The 25,194-nt window shown below is 33.9% G+C and overlaps 4 protein-coding genes across 8 annotated transcripts in view; 2 read left to right on the top strand and 2 right to left on the bottom strand.

The window, feature by feature from the left end:
• The first annotated feature begins 957 nt into the window (after positions 1-957).
• On the top strand, positions 958-7,575 carry LOC107223919 (calcium permeable stress-gated cation channel 1). 2 transcript variants are annotated; one of them, XM_015663771.2, is made up of 12 exons: positions 958-1,181; positions 1,668-1,794; positions 1,926-2,143; positions 2,396-2,672; positions 2,784-2,887; positions 3,105-3,297; positions 3,367-3,478; positions 3,603-3,799; positions 3,898-4,227; positions 4,308-4,583; positions 4,710-4,943; positions 5,082-7,575. In XM_015663771.2, the coding sequence occupies exons 1-12, from the start codon at positions 1,162-1,164 to the stop codon at positions 5,310-5,312; spliced, it is 2,319 nt and encodes a 772-aa protein (XP_015519257.1). In that variant the 5' UTR covers positions 958-1,161; the 3' UTR covers positions 5,313-7,575. The 2 variants fall into 2 exon arrangements, with proteins under 2 accessions (XP_015519257.1, XP_046588060.1); XM_046732104.1 differs by having other exon boundaries at positions 5,065-5,283.
• LOC107223910 (histone-lysine N-methyltransferase NSD2) lies at positions 5,938-16,534 on the bottom strand. Of its 3 annotated transcripts, none has more exons than XM_046732102.1 (14): positions 16,052-16,534; positions 15,681-15,940; positions 14,276-14,573; positions 13,702-14,111; positions 12,773-13,580; positions 12,496-12,674; positions 11,841-12,162; positions 11,467-11,689; positions 11,078-11,273; positions 9,922-10,351; positions 9,583-9,838; positions 9,244-9,461; positions 8,760-8,962; positions 5,938-8,619 (listed from the first exon to the last, which is right to left on the bottom strand). In XM_046732102.1, exons 2-14 carry the CDS (start codon positions 15,900-15,902, stop codon positions 8,368-8,370), a joined length of 4,017 nt encoding a protein of 1,338 aa, XP_046588058.1. In that variant the 5' UTR covers positions 15,903-15,940; positions 16,052-16,534; the 3' UTR covers positions 5,938-8,367. The 3 variants fall into 3 exon arrangements, with proteins under 3 accessions (XP_046588058.1, XP_046588059.1, XP_015519248.1); XM_046732103.1 differs by having other exon boundaries at positions 16,160-16,534; XM_015663762.2 differs by having other exon boundaries at positions 16,184-16,534.
• A 45-nt stretch (positions 16,535-16,579) lies between these two features.
• Positions 16,580-18,376, top strand: LOC107223909 (40S ribosomal protein S18). Its single transcript, XM_046732110.1, has 4 exons — positions 16,580-16,716; positions 16,996-17,181; positions 17,545-17,646; positions 18,162-18,376. The coding sequence occupies exons 1-4, from the start codon at positions 16,714-16,716 to the stop codon at positions 18,327-18,329; spliced, it is 459 nt and encodes a 152-aa protein (XP_046588066.1). The 5' UTR covers positions 16,580-16,713; the 3' UTR covers positions 18,330-18,376.
• A 349-nt stretch (positions 18,377-18,725) lies between these two features.
• LOC107223916 (transcriptional coactivator yorkie) overlaps positions 18,726-25,194 on the bottom strand; it is a 30,306-nt gene continuing 23,837 nt past the window's right edge. The window contains exons 5-7 of one of the 2 annotated variants that reach the window (XM_046732109.1): positions 24,604-24,787; positions 24,386-24,502; positions 18,726-23,691 (exon numbers count right to left, since the gene is read on the bottom strand). In XM_046732109.1, the coding sequence (XP_046588065.1) occupies positions 23,669-23,691; positions 24,386-24,502; positions 24,604-24,787 (324 nt within the window). In that variant the 3' untranslated portion in view covers positions 18,726-23,668. The remainder of the gene's footprint in view (positions 23,692-24,385; positions 24,503-24,603; positions 24,788-25,194) is intronic. The other variant, XM_046732108.1, reaches the window with a different exon arrangement.

Genomic DNA, 25,194 nt, shown 5'->3' with positions numbered 1-25,194 from the left:
GTCAGATTCACACCTCAATTATTGAGTTCCCTAGCGGTGCGGTCCATAGATGAATAGAAATCGTGGGCGAAATTGACGACAGTACCAAATCAGCCGTATTTCTCCCAATGATCTCTACTGTGTGTAGTAGAGTACACAGCAGACGTCACTAATTTGTCCCAACTGACCGGCAGCTTCCACTGAACTGCGATGGTCGGGTTTCAGCCGAAGGTGTCGCTCGGAGGTGAAGTGCTATTTTTTCTACTAGCTATTGCGCATGCGTGGGACAGTCTAGACAAAAATGTGATATAAGTGATTGAAGTAAAAGCAGGTGTATAAACTTTTTGAAAGACTGTACCAGTGCGAGAGAGACAGCACTTCCACTTGATTATAGCGTTTAGCTTTTATTATAGTTCAATGACCAATACTCTGCCGTATTTAACATCACGCATGCAGAAGATGTTTGTAATTTGTGCACTTTCAAGAGTGTCGACCATTTCAATTACTGATTTCCATAGAAGCGTTCTGTATCATTTAAGTCATGGAGACTAGAGTAAAAAAGGAGTCCGAACGCATATGGCGGAATCGTCGAAAAGTGGTTCGTGAAAGTGATGAAAAATCTTGTAGTTCGGGATGTATCCGCAAGCGATACCAGCGCCTGGTTACGAATAGGATACATACGTGAGGATCGACGATTCAAAATCACCGCGCTGACGGAGCCCGCAGTGGTAGCGCTGCCAGGCGGTTACAATCCGCAGATCCTATATCACTTTCACCGACCATTTGGCTAGCATTGCGTTCGGACTCCTTACCTCTAGTCTCCATGATTTAAGTGCTCACCTGATGCTAAAAGGGGCAGAATATTGGTCGGTTAGTGTCATGCAGTGCTTACCGACCATGCACTTCGAAAACTAGACTGAACGCTCTCGGCTTCTATCTGGCAAAACCAGATGGCAGCACGGGCAGCAAGGAGTGAGTGATCAGTGGTCAAGAAGTAATCCCTAATATTACTTTTATTACATGCTATTACTTCCTGTTAGTGGTGAGCGTGGGGGAAGGTTAGGTTAGCATAACAGTCCAGTGCGAAATTAATCCCGAAGCTGTCAAATTGACAGATGTTTGCTAAAATGTGTTTTTGGTGATGTATGAAAATTAAAAACACGTCACTCTCACCCTAGGATCATGGATGATTATAATGATACGTGAGTGACAATTGAGGAATCCTGCGAATCTGACTAGTTTCTTATAATATTTTGTTTTGTTTTTTGTGGGTTGAATTATTTCACAAAGCATTTCCTAGATCCTGCACAATGATTGAGTCATCGAATTTCTATAGTACCTACATACGAAGTTACACAAATTTTGTCAAAGTAAACTCGTATTTCCCTTAAGAACTATAATTTATTGTTGTTTGATTCATTATGTTCACATTTCTTCTTTCAACTTGTCTATAAGAAATAGTATTATATTATTATAGTAATATTGGGGTGGCAAATATATTGATAACAATAATAATCGCAATCATACAATATAATTAATTACTAGATAGTTGCTCATTGTCACATAAAATTTGACATTTTTTTATAGTTTGTATGGAGTATGCAACAGATGACCATTCGCATTTGTAATATAAATATATATACATCATTTTATAAGAAAGTAAGATCTTGTTATCACACTTTTTTCAGCTGGCTTGGATGGGATTCTCCATCTCCAGATACCTGCATTCCTATCCCAAGGCACAATGCAACCATTATTACAGACGTGTACTCCGGAATCCCAGAAAATTTATTGTTGAATACTATTGGTTTCATGGTAAACAATAGTTATCCTTTTTATCATTTTTTGTTGTATTGCAATCCTTTATTTTCATTGTAAGGATACATCAATTATTTCATTCTCCTTGTTACTCGATACCAACTGATATTCTCTTCATTTGTTCCCAGATATTAGTACTGATATTTGGATTACTACGGAAAAGAGCATGGAACTATGGGAGACTGGCTTTATTACAAAAGTCCGATAATAGATGGACAGAGTTATTTTATGGGGATAATGATGGTAGAGAAATCGATGTTGTGAGTGTCGAGGCTTCAGTCAATTCTCAACTATCTCACGTTGACAGGGGATTCCTATCATGGATCGTCACTGCATTTAGAATAACGTTAGTATAATGACAATTAGATAAGACTATAAATTATCAATATAATACCATGATAATGCTTTATATATCAACCTTTAAATACTTGTTAATAGCTGATTTGGCAAAAGTATAAGTTAATTTGTTCTTGGAAGTCTGAAATTCAGATGAAGCACCATCATGTAATTGAATAAATTGAATCTCAGTGGATCTAGAGAGATTCCTTAGTATGGAAGAACAACAACCCCATTTTCATTTACTTTTACCGATTTTCAGAGATGAGGAGTTACTGAGACGCGCAGGCCCAGATGGCTTGCTTTACGTTTCATTTGAGCGTTATTTAATAATGTTGACAGCATTGATGACAGCTGCTGCTCTTTGCATTGCTTTACCTATTAATTTTCATGGGAATTTTTTGAGCAATGGGACGAGGTTTGGTCACACGACTTTGTCGAATATTGATCCTAATTCTGACTGGGTCTGGGTCCATAGTCTCCTAATTTTGTCTTATCTTCCAATCGGATGCATTATAATGAGACGTTTCACGAAACAGGTAATAATATACTCCTGTTTTCAAAACTGATCTATTTCAAAAATAACTAAAATATTTTTATCCAAGCAGTCATTATCTATGGTTTTAATGAAAATATAATTTTGGTTACAGGTTCGAGATGCTAGACCAGCTGGAGAACTTGCTGCCAGAACATTACTCATTACAGATATACCAAAACACCAATGTAACGTGGAAGCTCTTACTCAATATTTCAGGTATGCATCACTAAATTCATTGTTCTGATTATTTTCCAAATTGTAATACTGGTAGTGACAAAAAACAAAATTTGGTTATTAAATTCTACTAGATTAATATCAGAGAATTTTGTTACAAGTATGAACTAATGAGAATTACTATCATTGTTCACATTTCATGGTTGTGTGGACCTTGTCAGTTTTTTCTAGTAAAAAGTCAACACTGTTTAATTTATAGAGAAGCATTTCCGACACTCACAGTTGAGGATGTAACTCTGGCACACGATATCAAGCGGCTGACGGAATTAGACCTTCAAAGAGATTGTGCAGAGCAAGCAAGGTTGTACTGTGAAAATTATGCGAAGCAGCGGCCACCTTTAAAAATGTATCCATATCCTTGCGGAGAAGTTCTTGGATGCTGTTGCCACACGGTATGTGAGGCAAAGATAGGTTTGACATGAGGATTTATATGATGATAACACTGTACTTTTACGCACCAGGTGGATGCTCAAGACTTTTATGCATTGGAAGAATTCAAGCTGACTGCATTGGTAGATGAGGAAAGAAAAGCAGCTTTAGCTAGGCCACTAGGAATGGCATTTGTTACATTAGGTATGTGGAAGGAAATTCTCGAAGTTGTACAATGCAAAAGTTGCTTTCTGTATAAGTGGTTGAGTAATTTCTGATTAAATAACCTGTGGCTTGCACTAGGAATACTTATTTTCAAATTTTTCAGGTACACCAGGTGCAGCTAGAAGTATGAAAAGACAATTGAGAGTATCTCCCACTATAAAATGGTCAGTTAATTATGCTCCAGCACCATCAGACATATTTTGGGAAAATTTAAGCATAGCTAGACCTTGCTGGTACCTCAATGCCATTTTAATCAATTTGATACTTGGTGCAATCTTGTTCTTCCTTACCACACCCGCAGTAAGTCATTTGAATTCAAATACATACTTCTACTAATTATAAAATACTGATGGAATTCGATGAAAACTCATTACCTCAATATTCTTTTCACCCTTTAGGTCATAGTATCAGCTTTGAATAAAATACCAATTACAGGAGAAATAAGTAATCTGAGTCCCATAGTTTCCTCCTTCTTGCCAACAGTGATGTTAGTAAGCGTAGCTGCTGTGATGCCAGCGTTGGTAGGCAAAAGTGAAGCGTTGGTAAAACATTGGACTAGAAGTGGTTTAAATCGAGCAGTTATGCGAAAAACTTTACTCCTGCTACTACTGATGGTCCTCATACTGCCAAGTCTGGGATTGACCAGTGCACAAGCACTTTTAAGTTGGACAGTTAATGCTGGTAATGGCACATCAAATAGGTGGGAGTGTGTATTTTTACCAGATCAGGTAAAGTACCATTTGGAATTTTTTCCTATTCATTTAAGCAACTGTATCTTAAAATTAAATTAACTCACCTACTTTATTAGGGTGCTCTATTCGTGAACTACGTAGTGACTGCCGCGCTTGTGGGGTGTGGGTTGGAATTAGTGAGGTTTCCTGAACTAGCTCTGTACACATTCAGATTATGCATAGCCAGAAGTCGAGCTGAACGTGTTGCAGTCAGGAGAGCAGTATTATGGGAATTTCCACTTGGAGCCCACTATGCATGGCTATTACTTGTCTTTACCATGACTACGGTCTACAGTGTAGCCTGTCCGTTGATAACACCGTTTGGATTGTTGTACTTATGTGTCAAACACCTGGTATGTGGAAACTGAATTTAAAAAATTATATCAATTCTAAATTACCTGTTTTCAATCATAGAAAAATCTACGTAATTGATATCCTTGGTAACTTCTGATTTATTTGGTTATTTTTTTTTTTCACAGGTTGACAGACATAATCTGTCCTTTGCTTACGGACCTAGTGTAGGTGGTGGCAGACTTGCTGGAGCAGCTGCCTCAGCAGCAGGTGCTGCTCCTATTTTAGCTCAAACAACTCTTCTAGCGCTAGGTTTAGTGCGTAGAGGTTCTTCTCCACTTGCTGCAGTGCAGCTTATTGGACTAGTCATCAGTATTTTGGGCCTTGTTACTGGCGCATCATTACCCACGTCAAAATCAAAAGTAAGATTCATTTATTCACTATTGAATTAATAATATTAGTACTCTGTGAACCCAAAAAAAAATAAGGTAGGATTAGTGCTCACTTTACTTTCATTAAAGTTTGATAGCTCATTTAATCTAGGATATTCACCTTATTAGATGCAAACCCCAAGAGGGGATCTGGGTACAGCACAAAGTTTTATACCACCGGTATTGAGAGTAAAACCTATATCGAATAGTCCTGTGGAAACTGGTGTCCAAAATTCGACTGCTACTCTATCATCAGGAATCGTTGACGATCTTTCCAATGTTCCCGTTGACCCCAACATGGTGGTAATGCAAGAAAGTCCAAGGCTGTATCAAGATTATGGACGGGAACCAAGGGTTTAATTTATTCCAATTGATAATTGTTTCTGTTCTGATTTTTAAAACAGTGTGGTTATGTTTAGATGATTGTTTTGGGATTCTATACATACTAAATAATTTTGAAAAATAATATTTTCTTACAGCTAAACAAATATTGATATTAAACAGAAAGTGGATTCTGATGTGAAGAAAGATTTGCATTGTAATAAGCGTTATCAAAAATTATCGCTAACTTCGACTCATCTGTGCTTGAGAAATATAAAGAACGTATAAACAATAGTTAAAATATTCTACACAGATTTTATAATCAAGTTTATCAGAGGTCTATTAAAACATCGCTTAACAATTCTAAGGATGTAAATTTTTATACATCGATGATTCTACATGCTTCTTTGAGTTTCACATCCAATTTTTGATAGAAGAGTAAATATATGTAGTGTAAATAAAAGGATTGCTTTTATAGAACTATTTTATGGTAGCTAATAAATACCAAGAACTATTAATATTTAGATTATTATATTCGAAATATTTAAACCACATAAAACTTGTGAGATTAATATTAAATTCTATACATAGTAATATATATTTACATCAGGGTAGTCCTTATTTAGTAGAGAATGTAAATTCGAAAATTTTTTTTTTGAAGGAACGAATCCTTCAACCTTTAAGTCCTTATTTAGGGCTTGGACGAACTTTTTATCATTCGCCTCCCGGATCGGCTCCAAATAGTTCAAACTAATTCCCTAATTTTTTCAGATTATCATCTCAACTCTAGTCCTAAACCCCTACTTGTAAGAGGGTGGATTTTCCCGTTTAAAATACATGTTTAGGTCACATTCTCAGTATATATTTATTGTCAGAGTAATAATTTTTTTTTAAATCTGTGTTTGCGAGATTTTAGTGGGCGTTGGTGCTATTATCTGATAAAAATTCCATATCATTATACCAGGCAATCTAGACGAATTGCACACCCACTAAATGAAAAAAAAGTTAGACTTAGGGGTTGTACAATTCGTCTAGATTGCCTAGTATGATGATGTAAATTTTTTAGCAGATGGTAGCACCAACGCGCCCGGTCCAATCTCATAATTACAGATTTTCTTGATAATTATTAATCTTACAATAAAATACATACTGAGAATATGGCTGAAATATGTGAATTTTTTATCGGGAAATCCACCCTCTTACATGCAGCGGTTTAGGGCTAGAGTTGAGAAATAGATCTGAAAAAATTAGGGAAATGTTTCTGAACTATTTCGAGTCGATTTGGGGGGCAAATGATAAAAATTTTGATTGATCTCTAAAGAAGGACCACTCCAATCTGCATTCTATACATACAGTTAGCTGTACGAACTTGTAAAAATATTCATGTAACTTCGTTAAGATATATAGAAATTGTGTAACGTATATAAAATTATAGTTGAATTGTAATATATGTATAAGCCACTTAACTACGAATTAATTTTTTTTTTATTTATGTTTATGCATTAATAGGAGATCTGCAGTTCACTTAATTGATCTACAAAAGAATTTTTCTTCATTTAATACCTGCTACAATGCTTACTGGACAACTCGAAAGTTTCCTCAAATTGCTTTTGTCAGCTTTTCTTTCATTAGTTTTACGTGTATTTTAAAGTACTCCAAGAGATAAAATAATGATTATCGTAATCGCTAGTTAGAGAAACTTTTGCATAATTGACACACCATACAGGATTCAAAAATCATATAATAGATGTACACTAATTTGTATAATAAAATTTTTATGATACGTGTATAACAGTTGGCTTTATGAATTATTCAGTGAGAACCATGGTGAATGGCAGTGATTGACTTCCAAAAAGCATTGAAATACTTGGAGGCAATAATTTACCAATTTGCTGGTTATTCAAAGTGAAGATACTTTCTAAAATCTACGTCTCTGTGTCGGATCAGGTTGCGATTGGACACAAAGTTCATTTCAAACTAATGTGCATGCTGCAAGATATCAATGCTTGTATCCATATACATAGGTACATGAGTACGATTTCTTTTTAAATTTCGCATCGTGAATTAGCGGAAATAATGATTGATTTGAAATAGAATAGCTTTTTCATACTTTTAATGCACATCTTACGAATACACAGTTCATGTAACAATAAATCCTAAATCAATGAATACTTTACAATGGATAGCTAATTTTGAAACCCATAACTTAGATCCTATTTTAATGCAGTACATGTGGCGTTTTTTAAAAGTATTTTTCGCCTATAGAGCGCATTTTACACTATGTACAATTTCTAAAACACCTCAAGAAAAAAAAATGGGATTTACTGTTTGGAATTTTTATTACTTTTATAATTTCTTAAAATTATAAATTTTCAAAACGTAACAAATTTCAAAGACCGTCGTTAACATTTATCATACTTTATAATGTATGTATAATAGATCTATCTTTACTTGCGATTAGTTTTAATATAAGAAAGTTTTATTCACACCAAACAATTCATATCCATGTACTATGGCGGCATGTTAACAGGTGTTAATTAATTGAATACTCTGGGAACATGTTGTTATTACCCTATTGCCTTGATTGTATTATTATTAGCCGTGTGTAATTGCCCACACAATTTCAGTAATTAAAATGACTGTTGAGGAATATTATTTTTTAAAATTGTTTATTATTTTTTATTTTAAGTAAAAAGAGTATACTCATAAACGAATTTTATATTTGTTTTCTACCATATCAAACAAAACAAAAACTATTTTTTACGTAACTGAAATGACAGTAAAGACTGTCAGAACTTTGAATAAGTTCAGATTCTATACATTTATTCCTTTTCATGCACGACCGGATTATATTATTTCATTAGTGACCAAGGAGTATGTTGTGGGGAGGGATAAATTGGTAGAAGTGCTAACCGTTTATCTCGTGTAATGCAACTTCACACCTATTAGTCCTTTCTTGTCCAACATTAAAAGGATCTCGATTTTTTTTTTTTTTACCTTTAATATTATTTTTATACTACAAATGAATAGTCCCTCAATATAATTTTAATTGTAAATAGTTCTACCATACGAATACACACCAATTAATCGTCTCTCAATAATTTTTTTCGCCATTTAAAACGCTACCTCCGATTATCGCTTCTAATTGACTAGAGGTCAAAGCGCTCAGAGTTTTTGCTGCTTCTTCTTGCCGCTGCTTTCTTACAGAGAATCGCCGGGATAATGGCGTCTTTTTTTTCGATATCTTTTTTTTATCTACTTCACTAACTGGTTGAATTCCATTTCCAGCTTGTTCATCTTCGTCCTCTTTCTGGGATTCCTCTCCCTCCTCGCTACTTCCGTGTACCTGGCAAACATAAATATTCATTTACTTTTAAATTTCTAATGATTGTTTGATCCAAAATAATACTTTGACATACAACAGTGCAATTTTCATTCACTTTCAGAAATGTCTTACTTTATTGCAAGTGTATGGAACAAGAATACCTCAATGATAGAAACTCTTGGAGAAGGATCTCTAGTTGGTGGGTTTCCAGATATAAGTGGACTACTGAATTCAATTGGAGATTCCGCTTTTTCAGTTTCAGTATCATTATCAGATTCATTATTATCAAAACCTATTGTTCCATGGGAGTTACAAGTGAACCCTCCTTTATCACCGTATTCTGTTAATTTTCCTTCGATATGAACTGTGTGGAAAGTATTTCTTATGAATTATTTCTGGTTTTTCACAAAAATTCATGACGATTTCAACGTTAAAGTAGTGAATCTTTTTCCACGCTACATCATTTACAATACGAGTTAGATCACGTTGTATGAATCGAAAGTAGTAAAAAAAATTGTTGTTTCAACCATTTTGATACTGAAATCATGTAGAAGATTCAGTTATAAAAAAAAAAAATGTAAATTTTATTGAGATGCAAAACTCTATACTATAATAGATAATAATTATGTTAGTATTAATATTTACTTTGACAAAATGCTGTGCTACAAAATGAGCAATGAGCTGAAGTTCTACGACTGCATGCAGCACAATGATGCCAAGGGCAACTAAATCTTGAATCCGTGTCTTCGAAAGTAACACATGATTTGTGATACCTCTTACCACAAGTTTTCTGATCACATTGAAGTAAATCGTCATCTGATATTTTATTCCCACATGTCCAGCATGACTTTACTTTACCAGATCTGAGGATAAAGTTAAATCTTTTAGTTATATTTTATAGTATAAAGAAGTTGAGCTTGATAATCTGTGCAAAAAATTCTATAAAGTTACCGATAACGACATGAGCTGAAACAACAAAATTACCGCTTTTGTTTTGAAATTTTTTTTTCTTGCGCAGTGTTCAGTTGCTGCATCAATTTTGGAGCCTTAAGCCCAATAAACCCACTACAATTCGGTGAACCACAAAGGCATGGCTTCCGAGTTTCTCCATCACAAGCCAAGTTGTAGTTAAAAGTCAATTCTTCCCCAATTTCTATGTCTCTGAGTGCGAAGAGTCCTATTCGCGTGTCACCATTCACGGTCCACTTTTGCGTTTCGCAATTTGGCTGGCAGGAGTGATCTTAAAATGACAAAGAATGAAAGGAGTAGCGTATTTTAATTCAGCAGTAACAAATGACCTAGTTTCTCATAGTATATACTTACTCATGAACCGACTAAGGTTACCCTTAGGTTCAGCATCAATCATTCGGAAGTTATCTATGGTTAGAAAATAGAAATTTTCATCTTTTAATTCTTTTTTGCGCTGTAACCTACGTTTGTACTCAGCTTCGTCAATGACTTCGCCTACATATTCTACTACAAACTGGCCAGATTTTATTGTTTCAAGAGCTTTAAGTCCCCATCCTCTTCCAGCAGTATGGAAAGGTATCATTGACGGATACTGCCGCCTAACAAACGCTTGATTTCCACACTTGGGCCCTGCTGGACACATCCCTGAACTACATTCAACGGAGAGGATGCGATTCAAACAATCTGTTTCTGGGGCACAGGGATTATCCCAGTCTGCATCACAGTCACAAGCAGCAATACTCTCAACTTCGACAGGCTTAACGTTTCCCACGGGCTTGTTCACCTGCAAGAGTAATTTGATTCATTTCTATTCTAAATTAACCCTTAGCGACCACACGGGGTAACTCATTAACCCACGCTGAAAAACCTACTTATACAAGACATATATGTGGGTGTTTCGAGACTTCTAACCAATTGTTTCATGTTTTTTGAAGAGTTCTTCAACATTTCTAACGATTTTTATCGGTCAATTTATAGATGGTGTTCTAAAAACTGGTCATATATGTGAAAATTCAGCAAAAATGGCTTTTTTCAGAAAAACAATCATTACTCCGCCATTTTTCAATATTAAGGGCTAAAATTTTAGGATTGTACGCACAACATATACCACTACCATAAAAAAAAACCCCGTGTGGTCGCTAAGGGTTAAATAGTATCCAGTATCTAATACTATCAGTGTCACTTTCTGTAAATCATAGTTTACTTGTACTCAAGAAATTTCACTGGTAGACTGCATGGTCATAGACATATACACTAAAATAGATTAGAACCAAAGTTAATTTGAAACTCGCTTATCAAGTACAAGGTATAATATTAAGGATTTTATATTGTCCTAAAAAAAAAAACTATGAGAACACAATTTAGGTTCACACCTATAATGACAATTTTTTCGATTTCATGATAGTTGACGTGAAAAAGTTTAAAATGTAACTACCTGTACAGTAACTAAAAGTAATACAGTAAATACAGGTTATTTTGTATTAATCAGGAAAAAACGTTAGTATAGTACCTTGAGTTTTACATAATGTGGAGGCTTTAAGTCTTTCGGACCATTTTCCTTAACAGCAGCAGCTCTTTCTATTTTTAATCGAAGATGCATTTCTTGAGCTTCTTCCAATGCCTTTCTATATGCTTCATCAACGTATTTTTTACCTGTCGAAGTTTTGGTATTCGCATCCCCATCTTGGTAAAGAAATGCTCTTCCTCTACAAAAGCAAGAAAAAAAAAAACAATCAAGTGTTTTGTTTTCAGAGCTGTAAAATGAAAGCAAACGAAAAACGACAGAAAAGTTTTTGAATTATTATACTATACAACAAAAAGCTTGCTCAAAGAATCGGAAAGGAATAACAATTTTAGATTAAAAAGAAAGAATTTAAATAATGTTTATATCCTGTTTACCTGTGAACCCAGTAGTAGTTCTTAGTTCCGAGAAACATAACGCAAAATTCACCCGGTGTGTGAGGAATAGTGAGCACATTATGAGGTATTTCATGGGGATAACAGATGATTGAAGGCCACCATCTATAGTTACCCAACTTTACCCACGTTACCTCACCATATAGAGGTAAACGCCCAGTTTCACAGTCTTCACAAATGAAGGCACCATCTGGTGCATCTATTCCTATGATGAGAAATATTAAATTTGTAGACAATTAAATTGTACAGAAAATAACTTTTTAAAATGAACATATTAATGCAAATTTGAGAATGAAATAATTTAGTGTGTAAATAAATACTGTTTCTTTTTACTTATAAGGATTATTATAATTTACCTAGACATTCTGGATGGAAAGAAGTCGGACAAGTGTCGCAGCATATCAGACTACCACCTTGCGTGCACAGAAAACACCACGCAGCATTCAACGGAGGATGAGGAGCTTTGTAGTGTTTTGGACAAATGATTTGACTACCAGTTAATATACCTGAACCAGCTGGAAGGCAGGTTATTGATGGATGGTAAGATGATGGACATCGCACACATCGAACCAGCTTTTCGTTCGGTGACCTCAAATGATTACTATCTCGAGGATTGTCTGAGCTACAAGTGTGGCATACGTGATATGGACAATATAATCGTCCACCTTGCCAGTGCGACTAATTTTGTTGAAAAGAAAAAAGAAAAAACATCTAGTTACTTGAGAAACACGAACAAAGTATGTAATCAATAAACTAAGGCTTATTGAAATAATATAGCATATAAATATTTCCTGAGCTTTGAGTGATGATAATTAGAGCAAAATGAGGAGGGATTACTTGCAATTTTGGATTATTAAAAATATGGGGGCCTTTTGAGAAATGATATACTTCCGGCTCTGTAAATGCGGTAGAAAATCGTAAAATCCCTTTGCATAATAAAAATCCTGTAAGCTATTTGACAAAGTGATTGACCCCTCAAAACAAAATGTTCAATAAATATGAAAAAATCACCTGTGGCCACGGTTTCAAGCACGCTGAATGATAATGTTTTCCACAAGCAAAAACTGTACACCTAATTCTATCACCTTCTCGTTCATTGCATATAAAACAGGCTGGTGCAACGCCAGATAAACAGTCTATGCACTTGAATGCTTCTTCTTCAGACTGTTCAACCGGGTCATCGCTTTTTTCTGTAAAATAGTAGAAAGTTTAGCAAGAAAAACGTTTCTTATTTACCGAAATTAGGCTTGGGCAGATTCGCATATTTTACCATAGACTAATATCTCACCTTCTGTTTTGTCATTGGTTTCAACTTCTTCCTGATTATTCTCATCCTCTTCTCCTGATATTTCCTTGGCATCTCTAGAATTATCAAACAACTCATCCTCAGTAGTATTACCATCAATACTATTTTCAGGGCTGGATTCACCGGGTTTGACACATGACAAATGAAAATACGAATAACAAGGTCCTCTACATCTCGTAAGCTTGCCAGACTTTTCACATATTTGGCACACTCGTTCTTGCTTCATACCTTTAAATAAATTATGAAGTCGTTTCTTTTTTCCATTCGCATTTTCAGTCGTACCAGGATCAGGTTTTTCTACACTTGACTTCAGTTTTTTGTTTATCGTGAAGATCTGCTCCTCTTCTAATGACACGTTTACCTCTTCTGTTTCATCATCAGATGAGGAGAAACTTTCCTTTATAAGGCGTCTGCCCTTTACCTGCGAACTGTTCTTTTGCTTCAATCGCACCTGATATGAACTTTTGGAAACAATGTTCATGCTGCCCCAAGTCTTTTTCAAATATCTTCGAATTTCCGATTCCGAAGCATCAGGCTGTTCTTCCTGTATTCTGTCTCTGTTTCTCTCAAAATAAATTTCAAAATCACCTTCCACTATTTTTTTCAATTTCTTAGTTTTTGGTTTCTTAGGAAGTGGTGCTTCGTCGCTTGAATCTTTGTGACTAGAGGGTGGCGTCGGTGGTGTATTTGCACTTAGATTCACGTCCGCCTTATTTTCATTATGTTCACGTCTCTGTTTACGTGATTTTGGTTTTTCTAGCTTCTCATCAGTATCCACTTCTGATTCAGCCTGTAAGAACGATAGTAAAAAGTATTTTTTAGAACAAAATAGAATAAAAAAAAAATAAATAAATTGATCGATAAGTTTTCTATCAGGAAGAGACTACTTATTATTATTAGATGAACCTTACGTTTTCTGCCTTCATTCGTTTTGGTGAAGTTTTATCATCAGGCGAAAGTTTTCTTTTGCGAACTACTATTTTCTCTTTAGTATTCGTTTTTGGTACCTCTGTTGTCACAGATCTGAGTAACTTTATTGGCGGTTTAAATACTTCAGCTCGTTGTTCATTAGTCATCGACAAGACATCTGTAGCCTCTGAGACTGCTTTGTCCCATTTAGGTTTCATACCAGACTTAACAATGAATGCTGCTGCATATTTAGGGTCTTTTTTTTTAACTTCTGGGGTCAATGACTCAGCTAGGGTTTCGAAATTTTTAATACCACTAAAAGGGATCATATAATGGGATTTCACCCAATTATGCCGTCCTTTATCACCAAAATACTGGACATGTATGCCCATTTGCTGTGCCCTGCCCGTTCCTGATGAGTAGAAATTGAGTCAATTTCCAAGCAATGTAAATTTTTGATAATGCTCGATAAATCTTTTTTCTTTTGGCTCGATTTACCCAAACATGGCAAAATATTGCAGAAATGCAATACAAAGTGTATCGAATAATAAAATCCTGTGTTGATGTAATACTTACGCAACACTTTGTGATATATCATCGTTACTGGTTCTAGAGTAACAACGCAAGGCCAAAACGGAAAAGTGCCAATCCGTGCCCAGGCTAACTGTCCTAAAAGCCAATTACACTCCATATCAGTACTCAGGTTACTTGAATCTCTTGATAAATTTAAAGTACTATCAAAACTCTCTCCTGGAGAAGGATTTGAAACGGATTTAACTTGGTCCTGAAAAATTTTTTTACTGATGCTGCCACCGTTTCCATTTATGCTTTGGCTAGAGAGTTCTTGCTTGTTAGAGAGCAGGTTATAGTCACTCTGAAATGTAAAAGAATTGCATTTATTTAATTATGCATGTTTTTTGAATCTACAATTTTTATCATTGCATTATAAATATAAAACTCGAAATATTCCGTTTTTTCAACGAATACCTACTTGAAGCTCCGTAAAATACATTAATATCAGATATATTTAATATAAAATTGCCTGTTTTTTAGGAAATAGTCCAAAAAATATGACAGGTTTGTTTATTAGCATAATACCAGCTGGACATTTAAATTTTCTACTGGTGGATAATGTAAAACATCTTTTGTGTAATGTGTGCATCTGACATATGCATATATATATGTATATATATATATATATATATATGATATGTATTAGCTGTATTAAAGACCATTTTGCACTCCGTTAACGTGACTGAAATATTGTATCGGTGTTTATTTCTCTCGAGTTATGAATAAAATTAGAAGAACTTTCCACGGTAGTCAAATTTACTACAGATTAAGAAAAGATTCAGATAAAATTTTTATCAATACTGTGGTACAATTGAGAATTCAAATGCAAACGTATACTATTTGGATTCCAAATAAAACAAATGAACCATAATTATATTTACATTATATAGCTATCAGCAATGTCCGCATCGAATGTTGTTAACATTTGTAAAATTAACTATAAGTGTCTGAAGATAATGAAAAAGATTGTTTGTTATCAAATTATTTTGGTAAATGGCCATAAATGGGTTATCTTCGTAACTGAAAATTGTCAATTATGAGCAAAAATATTTAAGGCTGCAAGTTTGGCACAGTACGTAAGTTCAATTTTGGATTTAATAATTTACCTATGAAAGAAAGCATACAAAAGGTGGCAAAATTTGGGGCAATTAGATTCATCATCGCAAAGATGAAACGCTAATATTATATTGAATATGTCAAATTACTTGGTTTCTATAAAGATGGAATTATTATACTGGTCATAAAGTGTAGAAGTGAAAGCGTGTACACATTGAACTGCGACTTGCAGCTTGACCCTTGATTGTTGAAGTAGGGGTATAAAAATAGGCAAGTGACAAATTGGAGTAAAATAGAAAATTTTAAATGGGTAGCTTGAAAATTACGAGCTTGCAGAAACGAATGATCTTACCGAAGGCATGCTGCCATGCAGCTTTGACTTAATTGTTCTACCATATCGGCTCGTGTTAGGTGAATAACTAACAGATTTAGAATCTTTTAAGCCATTAACAGTATCCGATGAATCCTGGATTTTGGTTGAATCATTGGCTCTGCTTCCCGTTACAGTAGATCCGAAGTTTTTGGTAGTATTCGTGGAAGCCTCTTTTGGCCCCTCTGCATTGAAAGCACTCATAACTCTCTGCGTTGTTGATACATTTGGCAGTTGTGTGTCTGTGAAATACGTACAATTAATGATATCTGTATACAAGTTCAACTTGGATAGTTTTTGTCTTAATCAATGATGATAATATTTATTGAACACGGATTAAAATTCATTCTCACTGCACGAGGAAGTGGTGGTGTTCGTTGCCACTAGGGTAGGTAGCCTGAATGAGAGTGCGATGGCCGAATGTAAAGTGTGTGCCGCTTTTTTAGAATGGTCTAATTTACCCTGTACTTCAAATGGTTATTTACGTTCTCGATTGAATTTCGGAAGGCTTGGTTCGATCCGGTTAGTTGATAAAATTTCACTAATATTTTAATTTTTATTACAGACGGAAAAGTCCTACTATTGATGATAATGAAATTGCACGGGGAACGGAGCTGCTGAGCTGCAACAGGGCGCGTTTCCCGCGATTTCTATGGCCCGTTACTCGCACAGTCGGTAATGCCGACAATCCACGACAGATGTCATCAGATATGTAGTCTCTCAAAAACAGGTCTTTTAATGTTCGAATGGCAACGTACACAAAACTTTGTGTTACTTCTACAGTAATTCTGTAATGACTCTATCCTAAGTAGTTTTGCCTGAAATAATACGACCGAATTTTTCTGGTTGATTTGATCTTTACATAACGGTTTGTGATTTATTTGCTGAAAATCGAACACAATTATTTGGTTGAAAATCGCGCTGATGGCGCTAGTGCGCGACTCGTGCCGCTACTTCCGAGTTCCGGTTCCACCGGCACCTCTATCCTCTCTTTTGTAGCTAACAATCGGTGAAAATGGTGAGTTTCATGCCGATCAGCAGCATAATCTTTAAATATCCGACGAATCCTTGAAGATACACTGTGAATTTATTGTGGAAATGCATAAGCTATATTTCAGTGGAGTTTTACCTTAGATATTTCGCTGACTTGTGTCGTTTTACCTCAACTTTACCAGATATCTTACTTCAGACAAAAGCCCTCTCGTCAGTCCCGAGAAGAAATGGCGTGGTCTGACCACATGTTTATAATTTTGACAGTTCTGAAGACACTGATGACACATTGATTTCTATATTTCAGTCGCTCGTTATACCGGAAAAGTTTCAGCACATTCTTCGTGTTATGGGCACGAACATCGACGGTAACATAAAGGTTATGTTCGCCATGACTGCCATCAAAGGTGTTGGACGGCGCTACGCGAATATCGTTCTCAAGAAGGCCGACGTAGACTTGGACAAACGTGCCGGGGAATGCTCTGAAGAAGAGGTAACAAAAAAGCTTACTACAATCACCTCTTGCTCTTTCGCGTTCAAATTAATCACTTCCTCCGAGGTTAGCCGTGATATACCTAACCTCTCCTGTCTTCTTCTCGAATATAAACACCCTCCGATCTTCTGGCATTAACCGTCCAAATTAGGTTCATAAAATCTGTAAAAATTTATTACCAAGCTCATTTACACATTGTGCTTTACACTACAATTACAGTGTTTGAGTATTAGTGTTGACAACACAAATCTCTATCTGCCCAAATAAGAGACTAATACCCTTAGCGATCAATTGTCTTTTCTTGTCTTACGAACAAGTTATCAATCTGTATAACTGTAGTAACGTAATCCGCCTTCTCAACAGGTAGAGAAGATCATCACGATCATGTCTAATCCAAGGCAATACAAAATTCCCGACTGGTTCCTTAACAGACAAAAAGACATTGTCGACGGCAAGTACTCCCAGGTAAGGGATAGTGACTTTACAAACTTAAATGAGAGCCAGTTGTTACCAATGCAAATTAATTCTAAGTACTTTTATTATGTTCAACTGATCCTTCAAATCCACATACTTCGTTTATGTGTGAAGTAGTACTATCAACTACTATACTATGTATTATTTGTTTTTTGTAGGCTCATGCCAAAGTAATCACAATAATCTAATGTGCTCTTTAATATTTCTGGTACAACCCACAAGCGGTGACCATGTTATTCTGAAAATCTACAATCCAGATTTAGGTTGACAATCAGTGATTGAGATTATGCACGGATAAACGGCGGTATTTACTTTTACTTTGTATAACATCGCTGGTAGCCTGTGCTAGATAAACTGCATTATGGTTCACTCTTTGATAATACAGTATACCAAATAGTGTTCCAAATACCTAGAAAGTAGAATGCAACAAAGTTCAACACTCTTGAACAATTTTTCTTTACTTATAAACTGTCTCCATTCACACCATTTGCATGTATATTCAACAGTTAACCAGTTCAAATTTGGACTCGAAATTGCGTGAGGATTTGGAACGTATGAAGAAAATTCGTGCTCACCGGGGTTTGAGACACTACTGGGGTCTCCGTGTCCGAGGTCAGCACACCAAGACTACTGGTCGTCGTGGACGCACTGTCGGTGTATCTAAGAAGAAGTAATTTTACATGTTATTGGATAACAATAAATATTGAAAACCCAATTCTAATTTGTGTACTCATTAATTTGAGCAAACCTGTCCTGATTTTTGAGTTATTGATTAACAGATTATTCTTTTTTTTCACTTCATTATTGCATCACATAGTATCGTATGTGGTAGTTAACAAGTTCTGCTTTCATGTCTAAACCATCGAACATCCACATATAGAATTCAGGTTAATACTAGTATTACTAATACCCATGACACAATAGGAATTCAAAGAAATTTCTCAACAATATATTTTTTTAAATTGTAAATAACCAGTCGAGGGAAACATTTGCAATAATATAGAATCTATCACATCAGGATCTATTTGAAGTGATCATCATCAAATTAATCTGATAATATAAGATTAATATGATTCGCGTACAATTTTTATTCAACACCCTTCAACCGTTTCTTCTTAAAACAATGGAATATGACAAGTCTGTAGACAGGTTGTAGAAACTAGAGATTCCCTATTTGTTAACATTTGCCCGACCAAATTGAATGATGAGTAACTATAGAACCAACTATTTTTTCTATCTGTTATAGATGTACAAATTTTTTCAAATTGCTTTCGAAAATTTATTTTCAAATTAGCTAATTTAAATGTTGAAATATTCTGGTAAGGCATTGTCCTGAATGAAATGGATTGAATTATTAATTTCATGTTTTTATTGCTATAACTTTATTAATGCTATTAATATTGTACCTAATAATAGATGATGATAATTATTCAAATTTTCGGGATATTCGTATATTTATGTATATTTATCATCTATAAAGTGAAAAAACATGGTCACAAAATTAGATGTACTGTATTGCTTCGCATTGCAATCAGTTCAAAATTATAGTGATTCAAATTTACTTATGTACGATAGGAATTTTCTTCTTTTGTTATTGAAATATTAAAAAAAAAAAGTATTTATTCCCAAACTGAGTATTACTAAAATTTGTATTAGACGATCATGAAAAACAAGTTGCAACTTAAATCATTGTTATGGCGGTAATTTCTTATTCTGAATCTTCTGAATGATTACCGTCAATGAAGTACATTATGGTTATGATATGAAAACAATGATGAATATTAAACCTTCACAGTAAATATGATACAAAATCTAATGCACTTTAAAATATGATCCATTCAGTTATTTATTTATTCATTTCTATTACCAGAATATATCTAGGTGTATATCAGCGATTGACATACGAATGAAAGGCAAGGATTAAACTATGAAAACTGACGCGGTTAACATACTATCTTGAAAAAATTAATCCTACTTATTCATATCGTACATACATACACATACACACACACACATACACACACATATATATATATTATTATATATGTATATAAGTGAGTACGTAAATAATTATTATCATTTTATTACTAAGGCACTTGATAACAATTATATAAAAAATGTACGTCATAATTATGATTGGCCAATGAGCATATTTTAAATACTGACAAACAATTAATTTATTTTTTCATTTATTTATTATAATCTCAGATAGTTTTTCAAAATCTTTACTATTATCTTCTTTTGACGCGTGTGATATTTTGTCCCGTAAGAAAAATAATAATAAATATTAATTATTTTTATCATTTCATACGCATTACTTTTCAATTTTGCATGCTCATATTTCCCCCTTGTTTCGTTAGTTTTACATGTTCATTAGATTCAAATAACATCTGTCTCGCAAATGGTAGATCTGTTGCAGGAAAAATATGTGAACGCTTACGGAACATAATTTCATTTTTCACCACGAAAATAAAAGTATATCATAAGTATGGATGTATCAACGTATGTGTCTATAATATTATTAATATTGATAACGTACAAATAAAATAGTACAGGATTACACGATTTAAAAAAGGTACGCTATAAACCGCCTGTAATACTGAGAAAACACATTTTTAAATGAGGAAAGTCTTAACTTCTATTCAGTGTTAAATTAATTCAAGTTTAACAAAGAAAAGAGTATATTTGTTCTTAGTGAGATCATAGTGGAGAATAATACCCACATCAAAGAGTATTTATTATTTATACTCAGCAGCTTTCGCTTTGTTTACAAGTTTTATGTGAAGTAGCGTTTAGTTTTGTTTTCTGAATAAATTATAAAAACTTTTTTCACGTGGTACCAATTTTAAACAGGTCATCCTGTACATGTATGAAATTGTGTTGATCCTGTAGCTTATCAAACAACGTAAATTTTTTGCTCCGTTATTTTTTGATATGTGTTGTATTTGACTGGATAAATGTATTATCAGTAAATTATATCACGATGTTATGTTCGCGTTTCCTTCGACATACTGAAAGTTCGTACATACATTTGTTTCGCATTCCTTAAGGAATGATGTAAAAGTCTAAAGTTTTATGAAATCTGGCTGTCAATAATATTCAGGATAACAAAATCTTCGCAACAATTGTAATTAATATTATTGTTATTCTTACTGCTATTATACCGATAAAAATTACAATATTATTTATCAATTTTCAGTCCTATAATACAAATGTAACAATTAGGTAAATATAGATGAAACCGTTTATGAATTTATTTATTTGTGTATGCACGTATAATTAAGGCGTACTACTTGGTATCTGCACAGCTAATAATTTTATAACAATTGAAATATTAGCGTACAATTAATATATTTCTAAACATATTAATAGGCATCTCCAAGAATTTTTCTTCACAGAAAGACGAAGAGCCTGTCGTGTAAATAACATCAATCAATTTTATCATCTGTATTAAAAACACTTAATAATGGCAAAGCCTGAGTACCATATCTTCACCAATTCCCATGCTATGGGCACCATGAGTCAACTTTTTCCCCCTCTTTTGTTTTCCAAATTAGGAGCACCGTCTGAATTTTATAATGAACTTTAAATATATGAGCTAAACATATTTTTCAAGGCAATTAGTCACTACACCATTTTACAGGCGTCAAGATGTGCTTAGCTGTCACATACTAGTTTAAATTTATACGCACGTATAATATCAGTTTTGACGACTCGATTGTGGACAATGTTTATGCCATCGTATTACTTGAAAAAAAAAAAAAAAAATCATATTGTAATGAGTTAATCTTGATCTTAATCCTAAAACTACGATACATGTGTATGTACTACTACCAATTTACCTAATTTTAATATATCTGTGAACAGTATAAAATGTAGGGGAACAGGGAATTTTTATTTCTAACAGGTCTCATACCAATTTATAACTGCAATTTTTTCGGTATTCGTAACAAGTATAGACTTTTATATATAAAATATATATATATACATATATATGTATGTGTGTGTATATATATATACACACACTTTTTTATATATATATATTGTATAAGGTATAATCATTTCGTGATTTGATGATACGTTAAAAATGTGTCGACAACAATTGACACATCTATGTATATTTAAACAAACATTATGTATGGACGGTTATATTGCTTTCAAGAAGCAATATGTGTTCAATTGCAAAAGCCAAGGCACTTTTTTACTTATCCACGTGTTCAAGAATATTTTTCTTCTCTTTTTCCCAATCGTATCCCACTTCAAATTCAGTAGAATATTGTACGTTAGATAATAAACTGACTTCTTCTTCTTCCAACTTGACTCTGAAGTTTTTAGTTACAGATTCAAAAATGTTAAATCAAATTTTAGAAACGATGGTATTTTTTGAAAATCACAATTTTTCTCTTATCTACTATCAGTTTCTACATTTACTACAGCAATCATACATGAAAACTACAATTCCCAATAATTACGTCAAAACTCAGTAATTTGGAAGTTAGCATCACACATATATTCCATTATCATTGATTGCATCTAATAAATGGTACATTACGTAACAAGGGAATAAAGTCGACTTTTATTCCTGTGTTACATATAGGACTTTATTTCTGACTCAACTCTGGCCGCTTTATTTGAGAATTGAGGCTTTTAAATTGGCCTCATGTTTCCCGCAAATGCGTTTCAGGGAAAAATATGCCACTTTCGTCCCACTTTTGAGGTCAAAAAAGTTGACTTTATGGTTGAGTCGGGAATAAAGGATATAATTTTGATTTGAAGGCACTTCTTTATATAGGTAGAAACTTGAATTAATCAGCTACATATCATATTTTTATACATTTTGTCAGGACTGTTACAATTCCTACCCGACTTTTCTTAATAAAAATATTTGAATCTTAAATTTTAACTCGGAGTATAACTTATTTACGAGCCCGTTACTGTTTCCGATACGTCATGGTATCAGAATCCTGTTCAATATTTGCCGAATCAACTTAGGAAGAAGAAGAATTCAACAAAACTTTCATTGACAAAATGGGAGATGTGAAAATCATATCGTTGGGAAATAATTTCGAGCTTAATACAAATAATGCCAAGTGACACAGCATAAGTCCCAATGTGACGTGTGTTACGGTTGTTATTGTTGTTTTTCCCTTCTTTTTTCTCATTTCTCTTTGCGCTCATTATTTGATTATGACTGGCTGTACAAAGTTTACACGAACAAGTAATATATTCATATTTAACGCTATACAGCACAGCCTCAACGAGTTAATGTAAAACTACTTATGTAATAATACCTACGATGTTGTCGCAGTTAATTTTCATTACTATCAAATTAAAAATAACTTTGTAAAACACCTTATAATACTTACTAAAATACTAATGAAAAGAAAAAAATTCTTTTTTTTTGTTTCAATTATTCAGCACCATGAAAACAGACGTTAATTAATTATCAAATTGGATGCTTTTACACCTTTGAATTTGATAGTAGATAATATGTTATATTCTCAAATATTTTTATTCTCTTTCTTCGTGAAACATACGATTACGTATTTACTCTTCTTCTTATTATTGTCGAGATACTCTTACTGTTTTTTCTTTCCTGTGTAACCTCAACGATATAAATTGTTATGTTTAATATTATATACACGAGGAATTTTTTACTCGTTTGCATATGCATATATGTATACGTATAAGTATATAGAAATTGTTGAGCAGATGTAAATTAATAATATCAGGTCTTGAAAAAAAAGAAACAAAATAAAAGTTATGACATTGAATCTTTGCAAATCTACAAATTACTTAAGCACTTGCACCTCGCGGTTCCCGTGTTCTTCATAAAAAATCGGTTTATACGATTTCAGTTGCAACATATGCTGCGCAATATTGCAGTTTCCAAGACTCAGCTACCGACCGATTTAACCAATCGCTATCTGCTCATACTTGCTACAGCCACGTTAATACATTTTCAGATTTACTAGTGTTAGGATTTATCAATGATTGAACGTCATCCAAAATGTCACTGGTGAAGTCTTCTCCCAACTGTAATGAAAAAATATAACATTTACTAAATGTAAAATACATTACGAATAAATATCTTTCACCGTATCAAGTTTTTGTTATACAATCCATAGCACTGTACTCGCAATACTGACAACATTATGATAAACGATAATCTGAAGGGCGAAGCTATACTTGGTTAAATACTTGTTTACTAGTCCAAAAAATTCTAAAATAAAGAGACCTATGGAATAAATTTTCTTGTAAATTGTTCTGCAATGAGAAAACCATTCTGTGTGCAAAATGAAAAAGTCACAAATAATCCACGTATTTCCTCGACGTATACACGATAATAAAGAAAAAAAAAGTTGAAACATGGTTTAGAAAGCAGACAAGAACTTGATCAGCTGGCTATCAATCGTAAAACTGTAATCTATAATAACAAGTATTACTGGTTTTTCCTCAACCACCTCTCTATTGGAATGTAACGGTACAACAAATATCATAACATATTACATCACTCCTGATATTACTTCAATTTTAACATTTGAAGTTGAATTTGTATGACAAAGGAGAGAAGCTTGAATATAAACGTCACGAATTGTCACGAATTTACATTTTCCCATTGATCACCGTTCGATTATTTTTTCTGAAGTAATAATGAGATGTATCACTTGCAAGGATCGTATACAACAGAAAAAAAAAAGTAAAACTCGTCTTATCCGCGTCATCATACCGTCAATACAGTAACAATGTGCTTTCAGTGATACCTGAAGCGAAGGCACGAGGTCGTCCGTTGAATCTATGTTGTCACTCAGTGTAGACAAATCGGGTGTCTCCATCGGTGCTCCTTCTGCATAGGACAGAACGTTTATAAAAATAAAAATAATAAAAGTTAAGGTCGCACTGAACCCACATATACATATGCAATTCTTTTGACTATAAAATCTTTACCGCTTCTACCATCCATATTGTCATCTATATTGGCGAGAAAATCCTCTGGCGTGTGAGGAAGGGAATATGCCGTTCCAAGACCCAAACCGCTGTCGGCACTCTCTTGACGAGCGTGTTGCTCATTTATTCCTGACAAAAATGGATCCATTGCTACCTCTGTTGTTGTTTGTCGCATAAGTTCTTGCTGGAGAAAGGAAACATTATTAATTATAGAATAGTTTCTGCGAATTTTCGTTAATCTCACTCTCAATGGTTTGACAAATCGCGCGATCTGAAAATCTTAGCTTTCAACTGAATTCTTTTTGAAAGTGTAATACCTAAAATATTTTAGTTGACAATTTTTTAAAAGTAAATTTATGTCGCGGCTAGAGAATGCTAAGATGATAATCTTACCCTATTCTACATAAAAGTCTCATAACGTCAATACACAATGAAAATATGTTGAGTGTATTCAACATGATTATTATTATCCTCAGAGCAACACAATTATTTATTTAACCTGACAGGTAGACGTTATGGTATATATAGGTATCCCTTTATTTATAATACCGTGCACTGATAATAAACTGCATGTTTGTTTTCATACCAATC

Source organism: Neodiprion lecontei, chromosome 2, assembly GCF_021901455.1.
Source record: "Neodiprion lecontei isolate iyNeoLeco1 chromosome 2, iyNeoLeco1.1, whole genome shotgun sequence".
NCBI lineage: Eukaryota > Metazoa > Arthropoda > Insecta > Hymenoptera > Diprionidae > Neodiprion > Neodiprion lecontei.
Note: the sequence above shows the minus strand (reverse complement) of the source record. Positions and strands in the feature narration are given on the sequence as shown.